Source organism: Cladosporium halotolerans (genome assembly GCF_011745625.1).
Source record: "Cladosporium halotolerans strain TM138-S3 chromosome Unknown Sca16, whole genome shotgun sequence".
NCBI classification, from domain to species: Eukaryota; Fungi; Ascomycota; class Dothideomycetes; order Cladosporiales; family Cladosporiaceae; genus Cladosporium; species Cladosporium halotolerans.
The window spans coordinates 67,252-84,286 of record NW_027191467.1 but is presented as its reverse complement, the minus strand read 5'-3'; the positions used below and the strand labels follow the sequence as shown (position 1 = coordinate 84,286).

Below are 17,035 nucleotides of genomic sequence, written 5' to 3'. Positions count from 1 at the left end.
CCGCGCTGGGTCCCGGCAACGCCAACAACTGCCTTTCGTCTCCGCCCACGCCTGCGCGCAGTGCCATCAACAACAACATCCTCGCCCTCCACCACCTCCCCCTCACATCGCCCCCCTCCATCCCGCTCCCGCCCTCCAGCGTCTCTTGACCACCTCGACGCGCGACATCCTCTCTGTCTCCTCTGACGACACCGGCCAATCCTCCCCGACCCGCTCTTGAAAGTACCGCCAACATGCCGCTTTGCGGAGGCTCGAAGACCGTGCAGCGCAAGCTGGTCCTACTGTATGTCCCTACGGATGCGCATACACCCGCGCATGCAAGTCTCAGGCTGGAACAACATGGCTAATGCCCGCTGTACAGAGGCGACGGTGCTTGCGGCAAAACATCATTGCTCAATGTCTTCACCAGAGGTTACTTCCCAACAGTCTAGTAAGCATGCGGCTTCCACATTCCACCCCGATAACACGTCACCTGACAGTCCCTCCCACAGCGAGCCCACCGTCTTCGAGAACTACGTCCACGACATCTTCATCGACAACACGCATGTCGAGCTCTCGCTATGGGACACCGCCGGCCAGGAGGAATTCGACCGCTTACGATCGCTCTCCTACGACGACACCCACGCCATCATGCTCTGCTTCAGCGTCGACTCGCCCGACTCGCTCGAGAACGTGGAAAGCAAATGGGTCGGCGAGATCGCGGAGAACTGTCCCGGCGTGAAGCTGGTGCTGGTCGCGCTCAAGTGCGATCTGCGCGAGCAAGAGAAGGACGACCGGGAAGACGGCCGCGAGCCCAAGAAGCCCACCATCGACTACAAGCAGGGCCTCGCGGTCGCGGAGAAGGTCAAGGCGTTACGGTACCTGGGTACGTTGTGGCGCACAAGTCGCAGCGCGCGCGCGACAAATCCACCCGCGCAAAGCACACCTTAACTAACGCCTCATCACAGAGTGCTCCGCAATGAAGAACCGCGGCGTGAACGAAGCCTTCACCGAGGCCGCGCGCGTCGCCCTCACGGTCAAGAACGCCAAAGGCGACAAGGACAGCACTTCCTGCTCCGTCATGTGAGCGCGCCCGCCGGCCGAAGAACCAACCAGCCACACCTTCGAGGACGCGCCCGACCGCAACGCCGCGCATCTCTTTTGTATCGATGCAACAACAACCACCAACATATACCCTCGACCGTTTCTGTCGTACACCCATCTACATGGCGTCGGAGTTTCTTGATTTTTTTTTCTGCTATTTTTTACTTTTCGGGTGCGAGGGCGTGCGAACAAAAGTCGCTAGCGAAGGGAGGGGCGATAGACGAGTTTTGTCTGTTTGCTGCCTCTTATCTTTCTCTGCGCGTGCTTTGAACAACGATCTCAGCTTTGAGCGGAGGATCTTCTTGTGGTTATTTTACGCTTCTGCTTCCAGCGACGGTGCTGGGGGATTTGGCGAGTTTGCTGGGATTTGCTTGTTTCAGGGAGCGCATTTTGCTCGTACGAGGTGGGAGGGAGATAGGCGCTGGTATCTCGACTGTTGCCGCGTGTGAGGCGCGTTGAGCATTCTTACTTCCACCCAATGCAGACTTGTTCACCGATTGTATTTCTCAGCACTTTTCACCTTTTGCAAGGTGAGATCGATGCGAACAGCTTGCTGCGGACGGCCATGATCTGGTGTTCAGACGGGCGCGTTTCTAGCTTCACTCCATCGGCAGCATGATGATCTGATCTTCTATGGTAGGTTGGTTCATTGACAGACCTCACTCTGTCGCAGTCGCAGAGTCGCTCGCTGTCTGTCCCTGGAATGACTCCAGACTTCCGACACCGTACGCGCTCGCGGCTGCAACATCACCGACAAGCTGAGCAACCGAGCCAATCGCGCGGAACTCACAAGCATAAGGTATATATTGAGCACAATATACACTATCGATAAGCGCGCATCTAAAACCCCTACCTCTGCGCGCCCGACGCATCCAAGACCTCCAGAGCCAACCTACTATAGCACGTCTTCATACCCCAGCCAAACACCCCAAGAAACTCCCAAGCCCGCTCAAGACTTTAGCGATGCAACGCTGCCTCTCCTCCAGCACGCGCTTCCGCCAAACACAGCAGGTGTCAAAACGACCCTCTAGGCGCGAGCTTGCAATGCCCACCTAGGTGCTGATAACGTGCTGCGAGCGCGATATGGCGTGCAAAGGTCGCCAAGACTCCGCAGCAGTCGCTCGAGAGATAGATGACTGCTGTGCGTTTTTGCATGATATGGCGTCAAGCGGGCCTGTGCTGGTGATTGTGCGCTGGGGGCGGGTTGCGTGCGCGCGAGGGATGGGTTGGTGTGCTGGGGTTGGGTGGGAGTCGTATAAGAGCTGTAGGGAGAGCGCGCGGGTGTTCTTAGGATGGTAGGTAGTTTGACTGATTTCGTTCTTGTTCATCGTTCTACCGGGATCTATCAGCAGCTATGGCAGACTACGAAAAGGACGACGTGACAGCTCGGACGCTCTCGCCGGCCGGCGAGGCGGTTTTCAAGACTGGGAAGCTGGAGTTCGTCGCTGAGCAGGGAGAGAACGGCTCCAAAACGACGTATCAGGAAGCCAGCGGGGCGCCGGTCGAAGCGCATTCGCCGCTGGGCACGAGGGTGCAGTGGTTCACGATCGTCTTTTTGAATCTGGGGCAGATGATTGGGACGGGGGTGTTTTCGACGCGTGCGTATTGCTTTCAGACGATGGAGTTGGGGAACGGAACGCTGATTCTAGTACAGCTGGTTCGATCCTGAAAGGAACTGGCTCAGTTGGCCTGTCGCTGATGTACTGGCTCATTGGATTCGTCGTCTCGTTGGCCGGTCTGGCTGTGTATCTTGAGCTGGGATCGTACTTTCCGTCTAGGTCTGGTGCCGAAGTTGTTTATCTCGAGCAGGCGTATCCGCGGCCGAGATATTTCTTTCCGGTTGCGTTCGCTGTGCAGTCGGTGATTTTGTCGTTTAGCAGTAGTAATGCTATCGGTAAGTCTTCCGTGGATGTAGTTAGCGTTGGTGTATAGCTGATGAGAAATTGGACAGTGCTGGCGACCTATGTCTTCCGCATGGCTGGCCGGGAGGGCACAGCGTGGGAACAGAAAGGTGTTGCTATTGCGGGCTACACGCTTGCAGTCATTTGTAAGGTTCTCGATTGCCTTTACCAGTCTAAATACAAGCTGACAGCCATGCAGTGGGCATCTCCAGCAACAGGCTCTCATTGTTGTTCTCAGACGTCGTTGGGTTCATTAAACTCGGGACTCTAGTCTTGTAAGTGGAAGACGCAACCAGCTTGCGACCATCGGCTGATTGATCAAATCAGCATCAGTATCACAGGCCTCGTAGTCCTGGGCGGCAACACCTCCATCGCTGATCCTTCTGCAAATTTTCGCGATGCTTTTGCCGGAACATCAAGTGACGCCAACGGACTAGTCAACGCCCTGGTCAGAATCACGTTCTCCTACCAGGGATTCCAGAACTGCTTCAATCTCATGAATGAAGTCAAGGTAACTCTTTCTGCGGTCTCTTCTTGAAGACTGTGATACTGAACTTGTCGTCAATAGGACCCGATCAAAACTATGAAGAAGTCTGCGCCAATTTCGTTGCTTGTGGTCGCAATCCTATACATGCTTTGCAACGTGGCGTACTTTGCAGCTGGTGTGGAGGACAAAACCCTTTTAATGGATGGCTGATGCTGACCTTCGGCCAGTTCCCAAAGAGGACATCATGACGGCGAACACAACTACCGCCAGTCTCTTCTTCACGGCCGTCTTTGGTTCCCAGGCTGCCAAGGGCTTGAACATCCTGGTAATCCTCTCGGCGTTCGGAAACCTCGTGACAGTCCTCATCGGCCAGTCCAGAGTCATCCGTGAAATCGGCAGACAGGGCGTGCTGCCATACCCCAAGTTCTGGGTCACCACCAAACCCTTCGGCACCCCCATCGGCCCCTACCTGCTCAAATGGACAATGACAGTCATCATGATCGTCGCACCGCCCGCCGGCGACGCCTTCAACTTCGGCAAGTGCCCCAGACCACACCTCACTCCTCGCTCAATCCAAGCACACCAGCTAACAGCCAGCCATCAGTCGTCGACCTCCAAAACTACCCCGAATCCGTCTTCTTCTTCCTCATGGCCGTCGGCCTGTACCTGATCCGCCGCCAGCGCCGCAACCTCGGCATCGAACGCTCCGAGTTCAAGGCCTGGGACGTCGCCGTCGGCCTGTTCATCCTCGTCAAGCTGCTGCTGCTCGCGATGCCGTGGGTGCCGCCGAAGACGGGCGCGAATGGCGGGTCGGTGAGCTTTTGGTACGCGACGTATTGCGTTACGGGGCTTGCGATGTGAGTGTTCTGTTTTTAGGGGAGGGTTTTGCTGGGATGCAGCTGACGACGATCTTTTAGCATTGGCGTTTGCGGAGTGTATTACTACTTCTGGATCTATCTGATTCCAAAGCATAAGGGGTACGCTATTCGGCAGAAGCGAGTGGTGTACCAGGAGGACGGCGCCGTTACGCATCAGCTGGTTAAGGTGCCGAATGCCGAGCTTGAGAAGTGGGATTCGGAGCATGATGCTAATGGGAATAAGTTGTTCTGATCGTTGATGCGATCAGTGTCACTGGAGACAATGGTCCTACTAATGGCCCCGGACTCATTGAGGTCGAAACGGAGGGCGGGAAGTCGACGAGTACTTCCAGTGCATACAACATTAGCGAAGCATGCTCGATGAAGCATGTTCGATCCTTTCCTCCGAATAATCGTTGCATCGGAGAGAACACTGTGGATTATCCGGTCACAAGATTTCCATATATTTTCTTTCGTGAATGGAGCGATCCATGCCGTGCAGTGTACTGAGGCAAAAGCCGCTTCAGGGGCAAAGGCCAGTGACTCAGTAGTGAACGCGGATACATGACTGACGAAGAATAGCAGCACGTGTTCGCGAGCAGGCAGAGTCAGTGGATCGCATGATCTGCGTGACTCTGCGATTTTAACCGAAGCGCGAATGACAATTGGCCCGCAGGCTGCTGCGGACCCTGAGGCGTGGCGGGCGATGGCGGCTCTGCTGCAGATTGAAAGTCTCCAACTTTCAACACAAAAAGAATCCCCGACCAAGCGCCAAGCCCCGGTCTCGCAGGCTGAGTCAAGAAGGCAAGCAAACAAGTCGCCCAGTGCCTATCAGAGTTATAATCACCATAGCACTTCTCAGTACTTTCAGAGCCACCTGAAATCACTAAGAATCATGGCGCCGAACTCGCGCATTATCCTGACCCGCCACGCTCAGGCAGAGCACAATGTTGACTTGGATTATACCAGTCCGTCAAGACCACAGTGACCGCGACCGCCACATACGATCACCGCTAACATATCACGCAGTCCTCGACGCGCCTCTGACGCCCCTGGGCAAGAAGCAGGCAGCAGCCATGGCCCCCCAGGTCGAGAAGCTCCAGCACGAAGCCGAACTCGTCGTCACTTCGCCCCTGAAGAGGACTCTCCAAACCACCAAGCTCGCATGGGGCCCCGCCGTCGAACGACTCGGTATCGAAAACGTCATCTGCCTTCCCCAAGCTCAAGAATGCAACGCCCACCCCTGCGACACCGGCAGCCCACGACAAGTCCTGGAGAACATGCCCGAATTCAACGGTTTCAACCTCGAGCTCCTCGTCCCCGAATGGACCTCCAAGCAGGGTTTCTGGGCCGCCGACGCCGACTCGCTGCAGAACCGCGCCAAGTGGGTGCGCCAGTGGCTGAGAAACAGGCCCGAGCAGACCATCGTGCTCGTCGCGCACGGCGACGTCCTCAGGCGCATCACCGGCACTCCGGCCGGCCCTTCCAACTACATGTGGAAGAACGCGGAGGCCAGGATCTGGGAGTTCGACCCCAAGACGGTCGACTCCGACGAGTGCTGGCTCTACCAGCGCGAGGACGTCGCTGCTGCTGGCGGCTACGGGCCGACGTCGACGGAGATGGACCTCGAGAGCAACTGAGGGCAGCAGCGAAGTGAAGAGAGAGGGACCGCCTGGCTTGCATGGGTTGGATAGATAGCACATGAATTCTAACGCGTTTATGGCCGAGTCCTCCCTGCATGAATATAGAAGTCTACAGATGAAGCAATTGGTACTGGCCCCGGCGACGGGGGAGTTGCGCTCGCACGTTGGTGCACGTAGACTTTCGGGCCAATTCAACGTTCCGCCGTGCATGATTGAGGTCATTGATTGCATTTCGGAGTCCGGCCGTTTTGGCCACTCCACCATAACGTGACCAAATATAACATTTCTGCCATCGACTGACTTCACTTCTCTGAGTGTATAGCGGATAGCTACATCGCCTTGGTAGTGCAGGCACGAGCGAACGTCATTGGTGCGACAGCCGAACGCGATGCAGCCACATCTGCGGGCTGACACAGCGGGGACTTCCTGGCCAGGAAGTAGTCTTCAGCTCGCTGCCGCTCTTCTCCTCGCCGTCATCCTCAGCCTTGTCGCCAACTTGCTCTGGACTACGCGTGAATATCACGCTCGCATACAAAATGCCCAAAACACCGCCAAAGGAAAATCGAGCCCTGTCCCGGTGATCCCATATACGATACCTGGCCTCGGCTCGACGATCTCCTTCTCAACGCAGAAAGTTGGCACCTACTGGCGATGGGTTTTCGCCGAGTGTCAGCGCAAAGGTATCGATGCTGTGTCAATTTTGCTGAACGGCAAGAAGACGCATTTCATCGCCACGCCTGATGGCGTCGCGAGCACGTTCAAGAGCCGAGCGCTCACGCGCTTTGAGCTGGACCGTCAGCTGGGGACGAACTCGCTTGGGATGACGAAAGACGATGCTCTTAGAGCATTCCCTTCTGATCTGGATCCGAAGGAGTCGCTTACTACCGAGCGGATCCATTCTAATATGCTGCTGTCGGCTTCGGCTGTCAACACTTTGACGAGCAAGTTTATCGAGGTCTTTCAGCAGAGACTCTCGAACGTAAAGGCAGGCGAGAACGGTATCGAGGTCAATCTGTACGAATGGCTGCGCGAGGAACTCTTCCACGCTTCGATCGTCTCGCTCGGCGGCACCAAGCTCCTCGAAATGTTCCCCGACATCAGCAGCGACTTCTGGACCTGGGACGAGGGCCTCATCGGCATGCTCTTCGGCACGCCCCGACTATTCGCATGGTCCGCCTACGCAGCCCGCGACTGCCTAGTCGACAAGCTCTCCCAATGGCTCTCCGCCGGCTACGCCCAGCCCATCGACGGCAGCGACCCGGACTGGGAACCCACCTTCGGCGCGAGAGTCATGCGCAAGCGCCACGAATACTACGCGCAGCAGCAAATGACCCTCCGCGGCCAAGCCAGCGCCGACCTGATCTTCTTCGGCGGCATCCTGACGAACGCCATCCCCGCCGCCGGCTGGATGCTCGCGCACATCCTGTCGCCCACGAACCCGCCCGAGCTGCGCTCCTGGGTCATGGACGAGATCCAGTCCGCGCGCAGACCCGACGGCTCGCTCGACGTGCCCCTCCTCGCCTCCCGCCCCTTCCTCAACTCCCTCTTCCACGAAGTCCTCCGCGTCTACGTCGACCTGCTCATCGTGCGCCAAGCCGACGCCGACGCGGCAATTGGCCCGCACGCAGTGCGCAAGAACGAAATGGTCATGGCGCCCTCGTGGCTCTCGCACCGAAACCCGGCGCACTTCGCCAAACCCGACGCGTTCGATCCCGCGCGCTTCCTGGTCGAGGATCCCGAGACGGGGAAGCTGGTGTTCAGCACCGCGGGGCTGGGCGGGAAGTTTTTCCCGTTCGGCGGAGGGCACTATATGTGTCCTGGAAGGACGTTCGCGAAGCAGGAGGTGCTGGGCGCGGTGGCGGTGTTGCTTTTGGAGTTTGAGGTGGGGGTTGTGGAGTTTGTGAGGTCGGATGGGGTGGGTGTTGGGATGGGGGCGGAGGGGTTTCCGGGGTTGAAGAGGGGGTTTGCGGGGAATGTGGTTGTGGGGTTGGAGGGGGATGTGAGGGTTAGGATGAGGAGGAGGACGAGCGCTTGAGGGATACCGGACTGGAAGGACGCCATCTATTGGTATTATCGTTGACTGGGAAACAACACGACCAAGCACGACCTAAGCACAATACACAAACGCCCGCGCTGAAGTTCAGTAACGATACCTGGCACCCGAATCACAATCATATGTCCCCTGCCTCATCAAAACCACGTTTCATCGATCTTCGCGACCCCTGTCAGTCCGAAACGTCGAGAACGCGTCGAGGCTCAAGAGCGAACGTCATAGGAATCCAGTTGTTGGGCCAGATTGAAGTCGCAGTGTGATCAATGAAGAAGTAACCTTGTTGGTGTAGCGGTGGGCGGTTCGCAAAACGCCATGGAATGGTGTTGTGCGTAGGAAGCAGAGAAGGGCTGCGTTGCCGCCTTTGTTGGCGCTGGCCTATGTAAAAGGTCGCAAGTCAGATAACGATCAGTCGTGGCCCCGTGGGAGTTCCATCGCTCAGATCGTACCTCTGCCGATTTTCCAAGCGATCCAAATGCCAAATATTGTGATTATGGTTCCTAGAATACCGAAGAGGACTTGCAAGATGCTTTCCTGCTGCATTGTGGCCTTGTAGCTGAAGCGTGGTACGCCGAAGCCAGCGGGGAATGGAAGCCAAGAGCAAGGTGACTATTGCAAAGCAGTTCGCTCGCACAGGGCACCAAGGTCGAGCCTTTTAGGTCTGAGGTAGAATTAGTCGTTTGTCTTGAGAGTTGCGTCGTGGCATGTTCGAAAAACTTCGAATATTTCAAGTACGTCTGGCGAGTTTAAATACGATCGATATCATATCGCACTCCCGCCGCAAGGGAACCCTGACACGCCCCCTGGCAAGCGAGAGAGACAACAATTTGCCTGGGCTGCGGCAGCTCTGGGCATCTCGCTAAGGACTCCGCAGATCCAAGGTGCGCTGCCTGGCAGTAAGGCGTTCCTGCTTTAGTGCCTCCGGTCCGGCACCTACCGACGCGCTTGTGCCCACGTATTGCGGCTCCTGCCAAACCGCAAGATCTTTCTTTCTAGTGGTGCCTTGACAGCCCGGTCATGTCATATCACTAGCCGAGCAATTCTATGGGCCTGTCCCTTGATGCCTCTTGAATAACGCGCGATCTGTCTCTGCATGTATGGCAGCGTGAGACTGCTGGGTGACATGTGCTCGGGCTGACACGTCCTCGCGTTGCCCCCACAAGCCCTTGAATGGAACTTGAGAGGTGGCGCAGAGGTGGCGTAAGGGTACGCCTCGGGACTTCTCTGAAGAGCTTCTCATGTTTTGTAGTAATTTTGTATACGTGACTGCGATGAATAATTTATACAACCACAGATGGATGCCCTCAGTGCAAGGCGAGCGGCAGACCTGATCGCAATCGTGTGCAAGATCGGCCCATCGCTTGTGCCGCATGCTTCAAAGCCGATCCGCCTGGAGAAAAAACTTGCTAAGGAACAATGGCCATGAGTACGCCACGCAAAGTGTCACGAAATGAAAGAACGCTCGTAAGGTATAAGTATAGAAAGCTTTGGGGTGAAACAGTAAATGAGAACAATCGGCCGCAGACGAAGTGGATCTAGCATGGTAGAAGCGTCAGCACGTTGGCAGATACACGAGGTGATCGCACCGAAGTAGAAATATCAAGAGAACGGACCTTCACATCGAAGCGTAGAAACGATGTCAAGACACAAGTCCGAAAGTGACAAGCAAAATTATGACGGACAGGTAGCCGCGCAGGCGGCGACCGTCCATCGGCGGATCTCGGCCGTTTGGCAAGTATCGCACGATTGTTTCTGGGACGCGAGTGTCGTGCAAGGGCAGCAATGGAAGCTGCTGCTGATCCCATCTCCTCAAAGCGACTATAAAGCATCATTAACCTTTGATCTTCTAACTCTTGGCGCCTTTCGGCGGCAATACCTTTCGCTGTATGCCAGGTGACGTAGGTACCGAAAGAGGTGAGCATTAAGCCGAGGGCACCAACGACTAGCTGCAGTCTGTCACCGAGATCCATTGCGCGAGTGTGCTAAGTCCTTCAGATTAAATTCAAAAGTTATTGATCTTAGTCGGGTCGGGCCAAAGTCAAAAGTGAAGGGAGAAAGCAAGAACGACTCAAGAGAAGCGCAAGGCTCTATTAGTTATATGTTCGGATTCCAGAGATACTGCGCTGCGGAAGTAGTCGTAAGGCAGTGCCTCGTGGCGCGGCTTAAAGAATAAAGTCGGCTAACCCGCGCGCAACTCCCTCCGCTTCCGATGAGATTTTGTTTGAGTCGGGTCTCGTTTCGAATAGTAGGCTTTACAACTGACCTATCTCTCTTGGAAGCTTCTAGGCTTTCCGCCGACTCGGTGCTTGTATCACCGGAGGTTCATGAGCAGTTGTATCATCCGCGCGGGATATTAGGGGACGCAATGGCATCAAGCTTCGCGTGCGAAGCGTCTGTAATGTGACAGCCACTCATGATATGGCCGTATCGTGGTAGAGCGGGTCTTTCCACATAGCACATGTAGCTTCTCGCGGGCTGCCAAAGACCGCGCTTTGGAAGTTCGGTATACGCGCATAAGCCGAAGAAACAATGCGGGTAAGGCCATCTGCGGGGCTGGACTGGCAGCGTGAGGCTGAGACGATCAGCGCCCAGGCGAGACTTTCCGTGCTTCTTCTGTATGCTCATCAATTTCATTCTTCGAACGATCATGTCGTTATCAACGTCCCAAAAACCTGCCCAAAACCTAGTTTCCCTTCAGGGAGTATCCGCAACCCTGTACACAAGCTTAACACCGCTAACCTTACCCTGCCTCAGCTGCTCCAAGCCGTCCAGCACGCCCACGAGCCCGCCCTTGCCGACCTTCGCCGGGTGCATGGTGATCTGCTGGCTGGCGACGAGCTTCGTCGCCAGCTCCCAGAACTTCTTGCCGAACTCGAAGTCCTCGGGCTGCGCGGGCATGTCCATGCCGCCGGCCCACTTGAAGTGCTCGCCGATGAAGGTGTAGCCGAGCGTTGCCTGGGATTCGTGTTAAGGGGGAAAGATGAGTTTGTTTGTTGTCGGGAGCTGGGAAATACCTTGTTCTCGACATCGGTGCGGTCGTGCTTAGTGGGCAGCAAGTAGAGGACCTGGCCGCCCTGGGAAGAGATGGAGTTCGCGCAGATGTTCGGCGACGCGCCCTCGGAAATGCAATCGAAGGCGCGCGTGAGCTTGTCGCCCGTGAACTCGCGGATCTTCTTCGCGCAATCAGGGTCGTTGTAGTCGAACGCCTCCGCGGCGCCGAGCGCCTTGACGAAGGGGAAGTTGCGCGGGCTGCACGTCGTGACGACCTGGCAGCCGGACAGGATCGCGAACTGGATCGCCAGGCTGCCCGTCGCGGTGCTGCCGCCGTAAATGAGGATCGGGTAATTGGCCTTCTCGCCGGCGCCGGGCAGCGGCACGCCGAGCTTCTGGTACAGCGCCTGGCCGACGGTCGTGATGCCGATGCCGAGCGTGCTGGCGTCCTCGTCCGAGATGTTCTCGGGGACCTTCATCTGCACGTCCGCTTTGGCCACGCAGTACTCGGCGAAGCAGCCGTCTTCTTTTTGGACGGCGTTGGCGCCGTGCGCGAAGCCTGAGATGCGGTCGCCGGGCTTGAAGTCCTTGGTTACTTTGGGGCCGACTTGCACGACCGTGCCCATGTAGTCGCAGCCGACGGTGGCACCGATGCCTTGTTCCGCGAGGGCGCCCACGTGGATGTGCTTCCTGGGGAGGGGGTGAGGTTAGTGGGCATTTCGGCAAGCTCGGATAGGGGCGTGGCGGTACCAGTCGGTTGGGTTGAGTGCTACAGCGTGGACTTTGACCAGGACGTAGTCGTCTCTGAGCTTCGGCAGTGGAACCTCTTGCAGTTCACCCTTGCCAGTCTGAACCAGCTTCAGGGCCTTCATGGTCTTAGGGAGATCAGTCATGTTGGGCAACAACGAAATGAAGTATATAGCCTGTATCCGGTTTATGTCTATAATAAAGTAGTTTCGAGTAGAAAAGGGGAGTTTATAAGGTGAAGATGGAAAATTTGTCACTTAGCTTGAATATTTGGAGCTATATGTAGCTGACGAATAGCTACTCACCGCGGATGGAGTCTGGAGTAGTCGCAACGTGATGAGATGAAGTCAGAATGTGGGTCTTTTCCTCATGTAGAGCATGAGCGACTAGCCGTGCCGAGGTCGAAGCGAACACTGGCGATGACGCTGGAACGCGAATCCCAGTCGCGGCCAATGTCTTGCGCGGGTGCAGATCATCAGGAACTACGCACACGATCACAATGAAAAATACATCCATCCTCGTAGGTAAACATCAGTCAGCGCGAGAAATGTTGAGACTAAGTCGAAAACGTGAGAGACCTTATAGGCTGCGTATTGTATCTTACAGAAGCCAGCATATCCTGGTATACATTAATCAATCTTATACCCAATACCCAAACCCAACCAAAAATAACGAAACCAGAATCCCTCCCAGCGCCACCCTTCCAGTTCGTGTCGTCGTATTCTCAGGTGCAACAGCCTTTTCATAGTCTCTTGCTACATCAATCCGATCAAGCGTGGCCGGGAGGCGGGCCCTTCGGCGGCGCATACGAGCCATATCCGCCGTACGCGGGCTGCGGCGACTGCAGCTCAACACCGTCGTTGTTGTTGTTGTTGTTGCGAGACGCATCATAGTAGGAAGGCGGCGGGTTGTTGCTGTTGTTGTAGTACGGCTGTTGCTGTTGCTGCTGAGGTTGCCACTGCTGTTGCTGCTGGCCGTAGTGAGGCTGCGCGTTGTACGTCGCCTGGCCGTGGCCCGGCGGTGTCCTACCCAGAGCCCAACCGGTGCCGCGGTAGGGGGTGTAGCCGCGTCTTCTGCGGCGGCGGGCGGTGATGCATCTTGTGGGGTGTTAGTAACTCTTGCAATAAGGTGCGAAAGGATGATAGCTGTGATGACTTACGAGAACAGGAAGAAAATGAGGATCGCGCCGAAAATAATCAGACCTAGGACGAGCCAGCGAGCCCAGCTATTCCAGGTGCTGTAGTTTCTGCATCGGTAGTCATTGCTGTATCGGCAACTAGATGACATCGTGTTAGCAACGCGTGTGGCGAGATGATGGCGGAGAGATAATTCGCATGAAGTTGGGGGCGCTGGAACAAAGATGATAATCAGCCTGGTGGAGCGACTTACTCGATGTATTGCCGCGGAAGGATGGCCATGTTGTCTTGTCGTGCCTTGGTGTTGTCACGAGTTGTCGCAAATGGTGACCTCAAATGGTGGAGCAGGCCCACAGTACACAGCGATGGGTTGGTATACCAGGAGATAGTACCGTCGATGAGACAGATGCGGTTTGGTGATGTCTGGCGTCAAACAGGAACCTGCAGGGAAATAAAGCCACCGGCGCAGTGAGCGTGGGAGCTCTGGCGGATTTGTAGTCGAGTGATGACGAAGAGCCGGAAGCTGATGCCTCTTGGAACGCTTGGCTCTTTGTTGCTCAGCCACAGCCCGATGGCGTACCGCTGCACACGCGCTCACAGTTGGAAAGACCTCGAAGCTTTGTTGGCTGGCACTGCCCTCCGCTATGCCAAATACATGCAGTCAGTATAATAGACGTAGGAGGCTCACGCGGCTGAACGTAATATTTGATTGCCGTCAGGCCCAGGTAAGGGAACTGGAATGCTCACACGCCAGACTGACGCGCCTCTGGTGAATGGCGGTAATCACGGCCCACGCCAACCGCTGCTAAGCCCTTTGCGACACCATACCTCGTGCCTCGATCACGGTACCTAGCATCCGAGATCCGTATCGTATCATGGCCACCACCAGCAATCAGAATCACTCCCCTACCGTGCCTAGGAAGCGCCGCAGACCAGTACGCCTCTGAGCCTCCATCCTTCGCATCCTCCCAGATCCGCAATGATCATAGGGCCAGCAACCGCAGATCAGCACGACCGAACGCCTCCTCCGCACTCGCAAACACCGCCACAGGCAGCGCCCGCCCGCCAGTCCGCCCAGTAAGGCGCCCTAAACCAGCACCTCGCATCCGCCCGCCCTCGGCGCCGCCCTGCCGGCTTGGGCTACCCTCAAGCCCAACGCGGCCTAGCGGCGTAAGGCCGACGTCCTCGGTCCCCGCAAGGACCATGAGACACACATGCGTCGCACTCACAAGGGCCACGAGTCCGGCGGGCGGGCGGGCGCGGCGGGCTGGCTGGCTGGCTGGCGTACAGGCTGGCTCTCCTCTGGCTTTAGGAGGGAGCAGAGACGACGGACAAGAATTCAGAAACCGCCAGCGCATCGCGCGTCGGGCAGCTGCACAACGCGCTGCGGGATGCGCTGGCGCGGCGTCGGTCTGTGCTGGGTTTGCCTTTCTAATATGTGTGCGAGGGTTGAGCCAAGGGCGCTCGGGTTGCTTTTCTTTTCTGCTTTCTTGCTTCTTGTTGCTGTTGGCGGCGGCGTTGCGGTGCTCGTCGCTGTGGTCTTGTCGCGCGCGCGTGCGGGCGCTTGCGCTGGATTGGCGAGCGGGCTTGCCTGGACCCGCGCGAAGCGATGCGACAGGTCGCTTTTCCACCACACCGTTTGGGAACGAGAGACGACGCGACCTGCGACAGCTCTGGACCGAGGATGGGATTCTCACTTCCTTTGCGTTATCGCGAACATGAAAAATGACAGCAAGAACACTCGGAAATCTAGCAGCAACGTGGGATATCATAGCTATCGTCAAACGTTTCATACCGCCGTCAATCGTTTCCTCGTCACATGACACCAATGCTCGCCTAAGGAAATAGAGCCCGTCCGAAAATCCTCTCCCCGAACAAATGAGAACCCTGGAGCGTTGCCCCGTCCTTTCCTGGCCATTGCTGGCGCGCAGCTTTCCGAGCTGTTCTTCTGGTGGTGGTGTTTGGCAGGCTGCGCGGCGGGCACTTGCCACGCGACAGCGCAGGGCAGACCCGCCGCGCGAGCGTTGTGTCGTTTGGGAGAGGGCCAGAGACTCCTCGACCTCTCGTCCAAGCGGGTCGTATGAATCTATCTGGTGGAGCGGGCGATCAGCCATTGCAAGACCGCATCGAGGTTGGTCTCTTCTTTGGCGCTGATTCCGTAGCAGGAGACCTCGCGGTGCGTCACGCGCTTCAATTCAAGCGCATCGATCAGGTCATCTACGGTCAAATGCCCGCGTAGATCGGACTTGTTGCCCAGGACGAGCAAAGGGATGCCCTCCATGGCTGGCTTCTCCAGGAGGATATGAAGCTCTTCCTTCGCCACCGGCAACGCTTCACGGTCGGCGGAGTCGACGATGAATCTGGAACGACTGTGAGTAGCGGAAGGTCAGGTGCAAAGGGTGCGGCGAGGACTTACACGATCGCATTCACACCGCGACAATATCTTTCCCACATGGATCGAAACCGGGGCTGGCCGCCGAGATCCCAGCTTCCAAATGTCAGCTCAAAGCGCAAAAGCTTCGGTACTCTACCAAAACGACATACCACTTCAGAGTGACGTGTCCCTTCTGGACTCGCTTCATGTTGAAGCCGACTGTTGGTATTGAGCTTGAGGCATAGTCAGTGAGCGATCGGTAGCGACGCATCCAGCGAGCAGCTTACTCGATCGTGAATTCTCCACCCTGCGTGTCAAATTAGCTATTTGCCCAGTCTGTCTGATTACCGCTCAGATTCGTACCGCTAATACTCTCAGCAGCGAGGTTTTTCCGGCGTTCTGGAGCCCGATCATGGTTATGTCCATCTCGGTCGCCCTGCCAGGAACAACAGTCAGCGTCCGCGGCCATCGTACATGTCGCAACAATCACTACTTTCGGACCACGCCGAGAAAACTACTGCGTACTGGCGTGGCGCTGTCACAACACGGAATATCCGCAAAGGCCGGTGGCAAGAGGAGGACAACACAGCCGTAGGCAACATACCAGAACAAGCTCAGCAGCCAATCATAGATGCGCCTGAATAAGCCCACCATGGCGGGCAGACCAACGCTCTCCGGTCAAAGTCAGTGCTCGCTGCGCTGAGCTAGAACCAACGCCGAAGAATGCCACACGGTTGACAGGCGCGCCGGCGAGGGGGCGGTAGAGTGCTGTGGAGGAGCGGCGGCGGCGGCGGCAGCGGAAGGGAGCGCAGCAGAGCAACACAGGGCACCCTGGCTTTTCGTGCTGGTGGGTTTTCTTTGGATCGGGAAAGGCGCGACGGGTTCGACTCGCGAAAGGTTCTGGGAGCGCTGCCTTGGCGGCGGGCGTTGCGCTGCTGCTGATGCGGGGCGCTTTCGTTCGCAGGGCAGGCTGGCACGCAGGCTGCCTGGCAGTTTTCACGTCTCGCTGGAGCCCGGGCAACGGTGGGTTCGCAGCTCTCGGGCCGAGCAGGTGTGAAGAGGCTAGAGGGTGCGCGAGTGCGCAGAGTTGCAGTAGCGGGTGGTGTAGGGCGTTTTGCTGCCCTGCGCCAGAGCGAGCGGCGGGCGAAGCAACTGTGGGGGAGCGAAGAAGTGTGCGGTCAGGTGCTCGCGTTCAGCCTTGCGGTCAGAAGCGGCGGCGCGCTGGACGAGGTCTGCCGAAGAGCGAGCCGTCTGAAACAGTGTCGCCTGCGAGCCGCGGCTTCGCGCTGTGTAGATTAAATTTACCTCGAAATCGTCCTTCTCGCTGCAGCACGAGCCGCGCGCGGTCCGCCAAGTCGACTGCGATCTCCTTTGTGCTGCTCTGGTGTCACGGTGCAGCGGGCGGTGGGCAGAGGCGAGATCACGGTAGCAGAGCAAGGCAAGGCCGGTGGGCGGCGGGCAGTGCGGAACGATGCAGCACGGCGCCGTAGACGGTTGGCCAGAGCTGCAGTAGACTGCATCCGCTTGCTTTTCGTTGCCGCGGGACGCTCGATATCGGAGTGCAGTATTTATATCACGTGATCTTATCGATATCGGCCGAGTTTCCTCCGCGGGCGCAGAGAAGTTCGAGCTCTGCGACTTTTCTCAAAAGCTTCAGAGGCCGAGGGCTTTACTTTCAGAGGCTGGACGAGTTGGCTGGAGCATTGCCGGGAGCACAGGGCTGCAAGGAAGCTTGAAAAGAATACCAGCAACTACTCTTGACCTTC

At 57.0% G+C, this 17,035-nt stretch overlaps 7 protein-coding genes across 7 annotated transcripts; 4 read left to right on the top strand and 3 right to left on the bottom strand.

Annotated features, from left to right (window-relative positions):
* Positions 1-4: 4 nt before the first annotated feature.
* On the top strand, positions 5-1,241 carry WHR41_04736 (uncharacterized protein). The gene is made up of 4 exons (XM_069373342.1): positions 5-283; positions 362-430; positions 492-865; positions 948-1,241. The coding sequence occupies exons 1-4, from the start codon at positions 234-236 to the stop codon at positions 1,064-1,066; spliced, it is 612 nt and encodes a 203-aa protein (XP_069229088.1). The 5' UTR covers positions 5-233; the 3' UTR covers positions 1,067-1,241.
* A 1,196-nt stretch (positions 1,242-2,437) lies between these two features.
* On the top strand, positions 2,438-4,829 carry WHR41_04735 (uncharacterized protein; the record flags this gene model as incomplete). The annotated part of the gene is made up of 9 exons (XM_069373341.1): positions 2,438-2,681; positions 2,738-2,977; positions 3,035-3,130; positions 3,184-3,259; positions 3,312-3,495; positions 3,553-3,646; positions 3,699-4,007; positions 4,076-4,328; positions 4,389-4,829. The coding sequence occupies 9 exons, from the start codon at positions 2,438-2,440 to the stop codon at positions 4,579-4,581; spliced, it is 1,689 nt and encodes a 562-aa protein (XP_069229112.1). The 3' UTR covers positions 4,582-4,829.
* Positions 4,830-5,176: 347 nt separating this feature from the next.
* Positions 5,177-6,055, top strand: WHR41_04734 (uncharacterized protein). Its single transcript, XM_069373340.1, has 2 exons — positions 5,177-5,296; positions 5,358-6,055. Exons 1-2 carry the CDS (start codon positions 5,224-5,226, stop codon positions 5,966-5,968), a joined length of 684 nt encoding a protein of 227 aa, XP_069229111.1. The 5' UTR covers positions 5,177-5,223; the 3' UTR covers positions 5,969-6,055.
* Positions 6,056-6,359: 304 nt separating this feature from the next.
* Positions 6,360-8,006, top strand: WHR41_04733 (uncharacterized protein; the record flags this gene model as incomplete). The annotated part of the gene is made up of 1 exon (XM_069373339.1): positions 6,360-8,006. The coding sequence occupies one exon, from the start codon at positions 6,360-6,362 to the stop codon at positions 8,004-8,006; it is 1,647 nt and encodes a 548-aa protein (XP_069229110.1).
* Positions 8,007-10,511: 2,505 nt separating this feature from the next.
* Positions 10,512-12,124, bottom strand: WHR41_04732 (uncharacterized protein). Its single transcript, XM_069373338.1, has 3 exons — positions 11,763-12,124; positions 11,036-11,702; positions 10,512-10,976 (listed from the first exon to the last, which is right to left on the bottom strand). Exons 1-3 carry the CDS (start codon positions 11,903-11,905, stop codon positions 10,716-10,718), a joined length of 1,071 nt encoding a protein of 356 aa, XP_069229109.1. The 5' UTR covers positions 11,906-12,124; the 3' UTR covers positions 10,512-10,715.
* Positions 12,125-12,307: 183 nt separating this feature from the next.
* WHR41_04731 (uncharacterized protein) lies at positions 12,308-13,547 on the bottom strand. The gene is made up of 3 exons (XM_069373337.1): positions 13,149-13,547; positions 12,919-13,035; positions 12,308-12,856 (listed from the first exon to the last, which is right to left on the bottom strand). The coding sequence occupies exons 1-3, from the start codon at positions 13,175-13,177 to the stop codon at positions 12,529-12,531; spliced, it is 474 nt and encodes a 157-aa protein (XP_069229048.1). The 5' UTR covers positions 13,178-13,547; the 3' UTR covers positions 12,308-12,528.
* A 1,096-nt stretch (positions 13,548-14,643) lies between these two features.
* On the bottom strand, positions 14,644-16,666 carry WHR41_04730 (uncharacterized protein). Its single transcript, XM_069373336.1, has 6 exons — positions 15,874-16,666; positions 15,633-15,705; positions 15,557-15,576; positions 15,440-15,502; positions 15,312-15,383; positions 14,644-15,255 (listed from the first exon to the last, which is right to left on the bottom strand). Exons 1-6 carry the CDS (start codon positions 15,921-15,923, stop codon positions 14,982-14,984), a joined length of 552 nt encoding a protein of 183 aa, XP_069229047.1. The 5' UTR covers positions 15,924-16,666; the 3' UTR covers positions 14,644-14,981.
* Positions 16,667-17,035: the final 369 nt, after the last annotated feature.

Excerpts from the sequence above, each read along its gene's own strand:
- WHR41_04736 (XM_069373342.1), top strand. The coding sequence starts at position 234 with ATGCCGCTTTGCGGAGGCTCGAAGACCGTGCAGCGCAAGCTGGTCCTA. Across the intron at positions 284-361 it reads CAGCGCAAGCTGGTCCTACT|AGGCGACGGTGCTTGCGGCA; the intron begins GTATGTCCCTAC and ends CCCGCTGTACAG. Across the intron at positions 866-947 it reads CAAGGCGTTACGGTACCTGG|AGTGCTCCGCAATGAAGAAC; the intron begins GTACGTTGTGGC and ends GCCTCATCACAG.
- WHR41_04734 (XM_069373340.1), top strand. The coding sequence starts at position 5,224 with ATGGCGCCGAACTCGCGCATTATCCTGACCCGCCACGCTCAGGCAGAG. Across the intron at positions 5,297-5,357 it reads TGTTGACTTGGATTATACCA|TCCTCGACGCGCCTCTGACG; the intron begins GTCCGTCAAGAC and ends CATATCACGCAG.
- WHR41_04732 (XM_069373338.1), bottom strand. The coding sequence starts at position 11,905 with ATGACTGATCTCCCTAAGACCATGAAGGCCCTGAAGCTGGTTCAGACT. Across the intron at positions 11,703-11,762 it reads GCACTCAACCCAACCGACTG|GAAGCACATCCACGTGGGCG; the intron begins GTACCGCCACGC and ends CCCCCTCCCCAG. Across the intron at positions 10,977-11,035 it reads GCACCGATGTCGAGAACAAG|GCAACGCTCGGCTACACCTT; the intron begins GTATTTCCCAGC and ends CACGAATCCCAG.
- WHR41_04731 (XM_069373337.1), bottom strand. The coding sequence starts at position 13,177 with ATGGCCATCCTTCCGCGGCAATACATCGA. Across the intron at positions 13,036-13,148 it reads CTTCCGCGGCAATACATCGA|TTGCCGATACAGCAATGACT; the intron begins GTAAGTCGCTCC and ends GATGTCATCTAG. Across the intron at positions 12,857-12,918 it reads CTCATTTTCTTCCTGTTCTC|ATGCATCACCGCCCGCCGCC; the intron begins GTAAGTCATCAC and ends ACACCCCACAAG.
- WHR41_04730 (XM_069373336.1), bottom strand. The coding sequence starts at position 15,923 with ATGGTGGGCTTATTCAGGCGCATCTATGATTGGCTGCTGAGCTTGTTC. Across the intron at positions 15,706-15,873 it reads TGGCTGCTGAGCTTGTTCTG|GGCGACCGAGATGGACATAA; the intron begins GTATGTTGCCTA and ends TGTTCCTGGCAG. Across the intron at positions 15,256-15,311 it reads CGCGGTGTGAATGCGATCGT|ATTCATCGTCGACTCCGCCG; the intron begins GTAAGTCCTCGC and ends CAGTCGTTCCAG.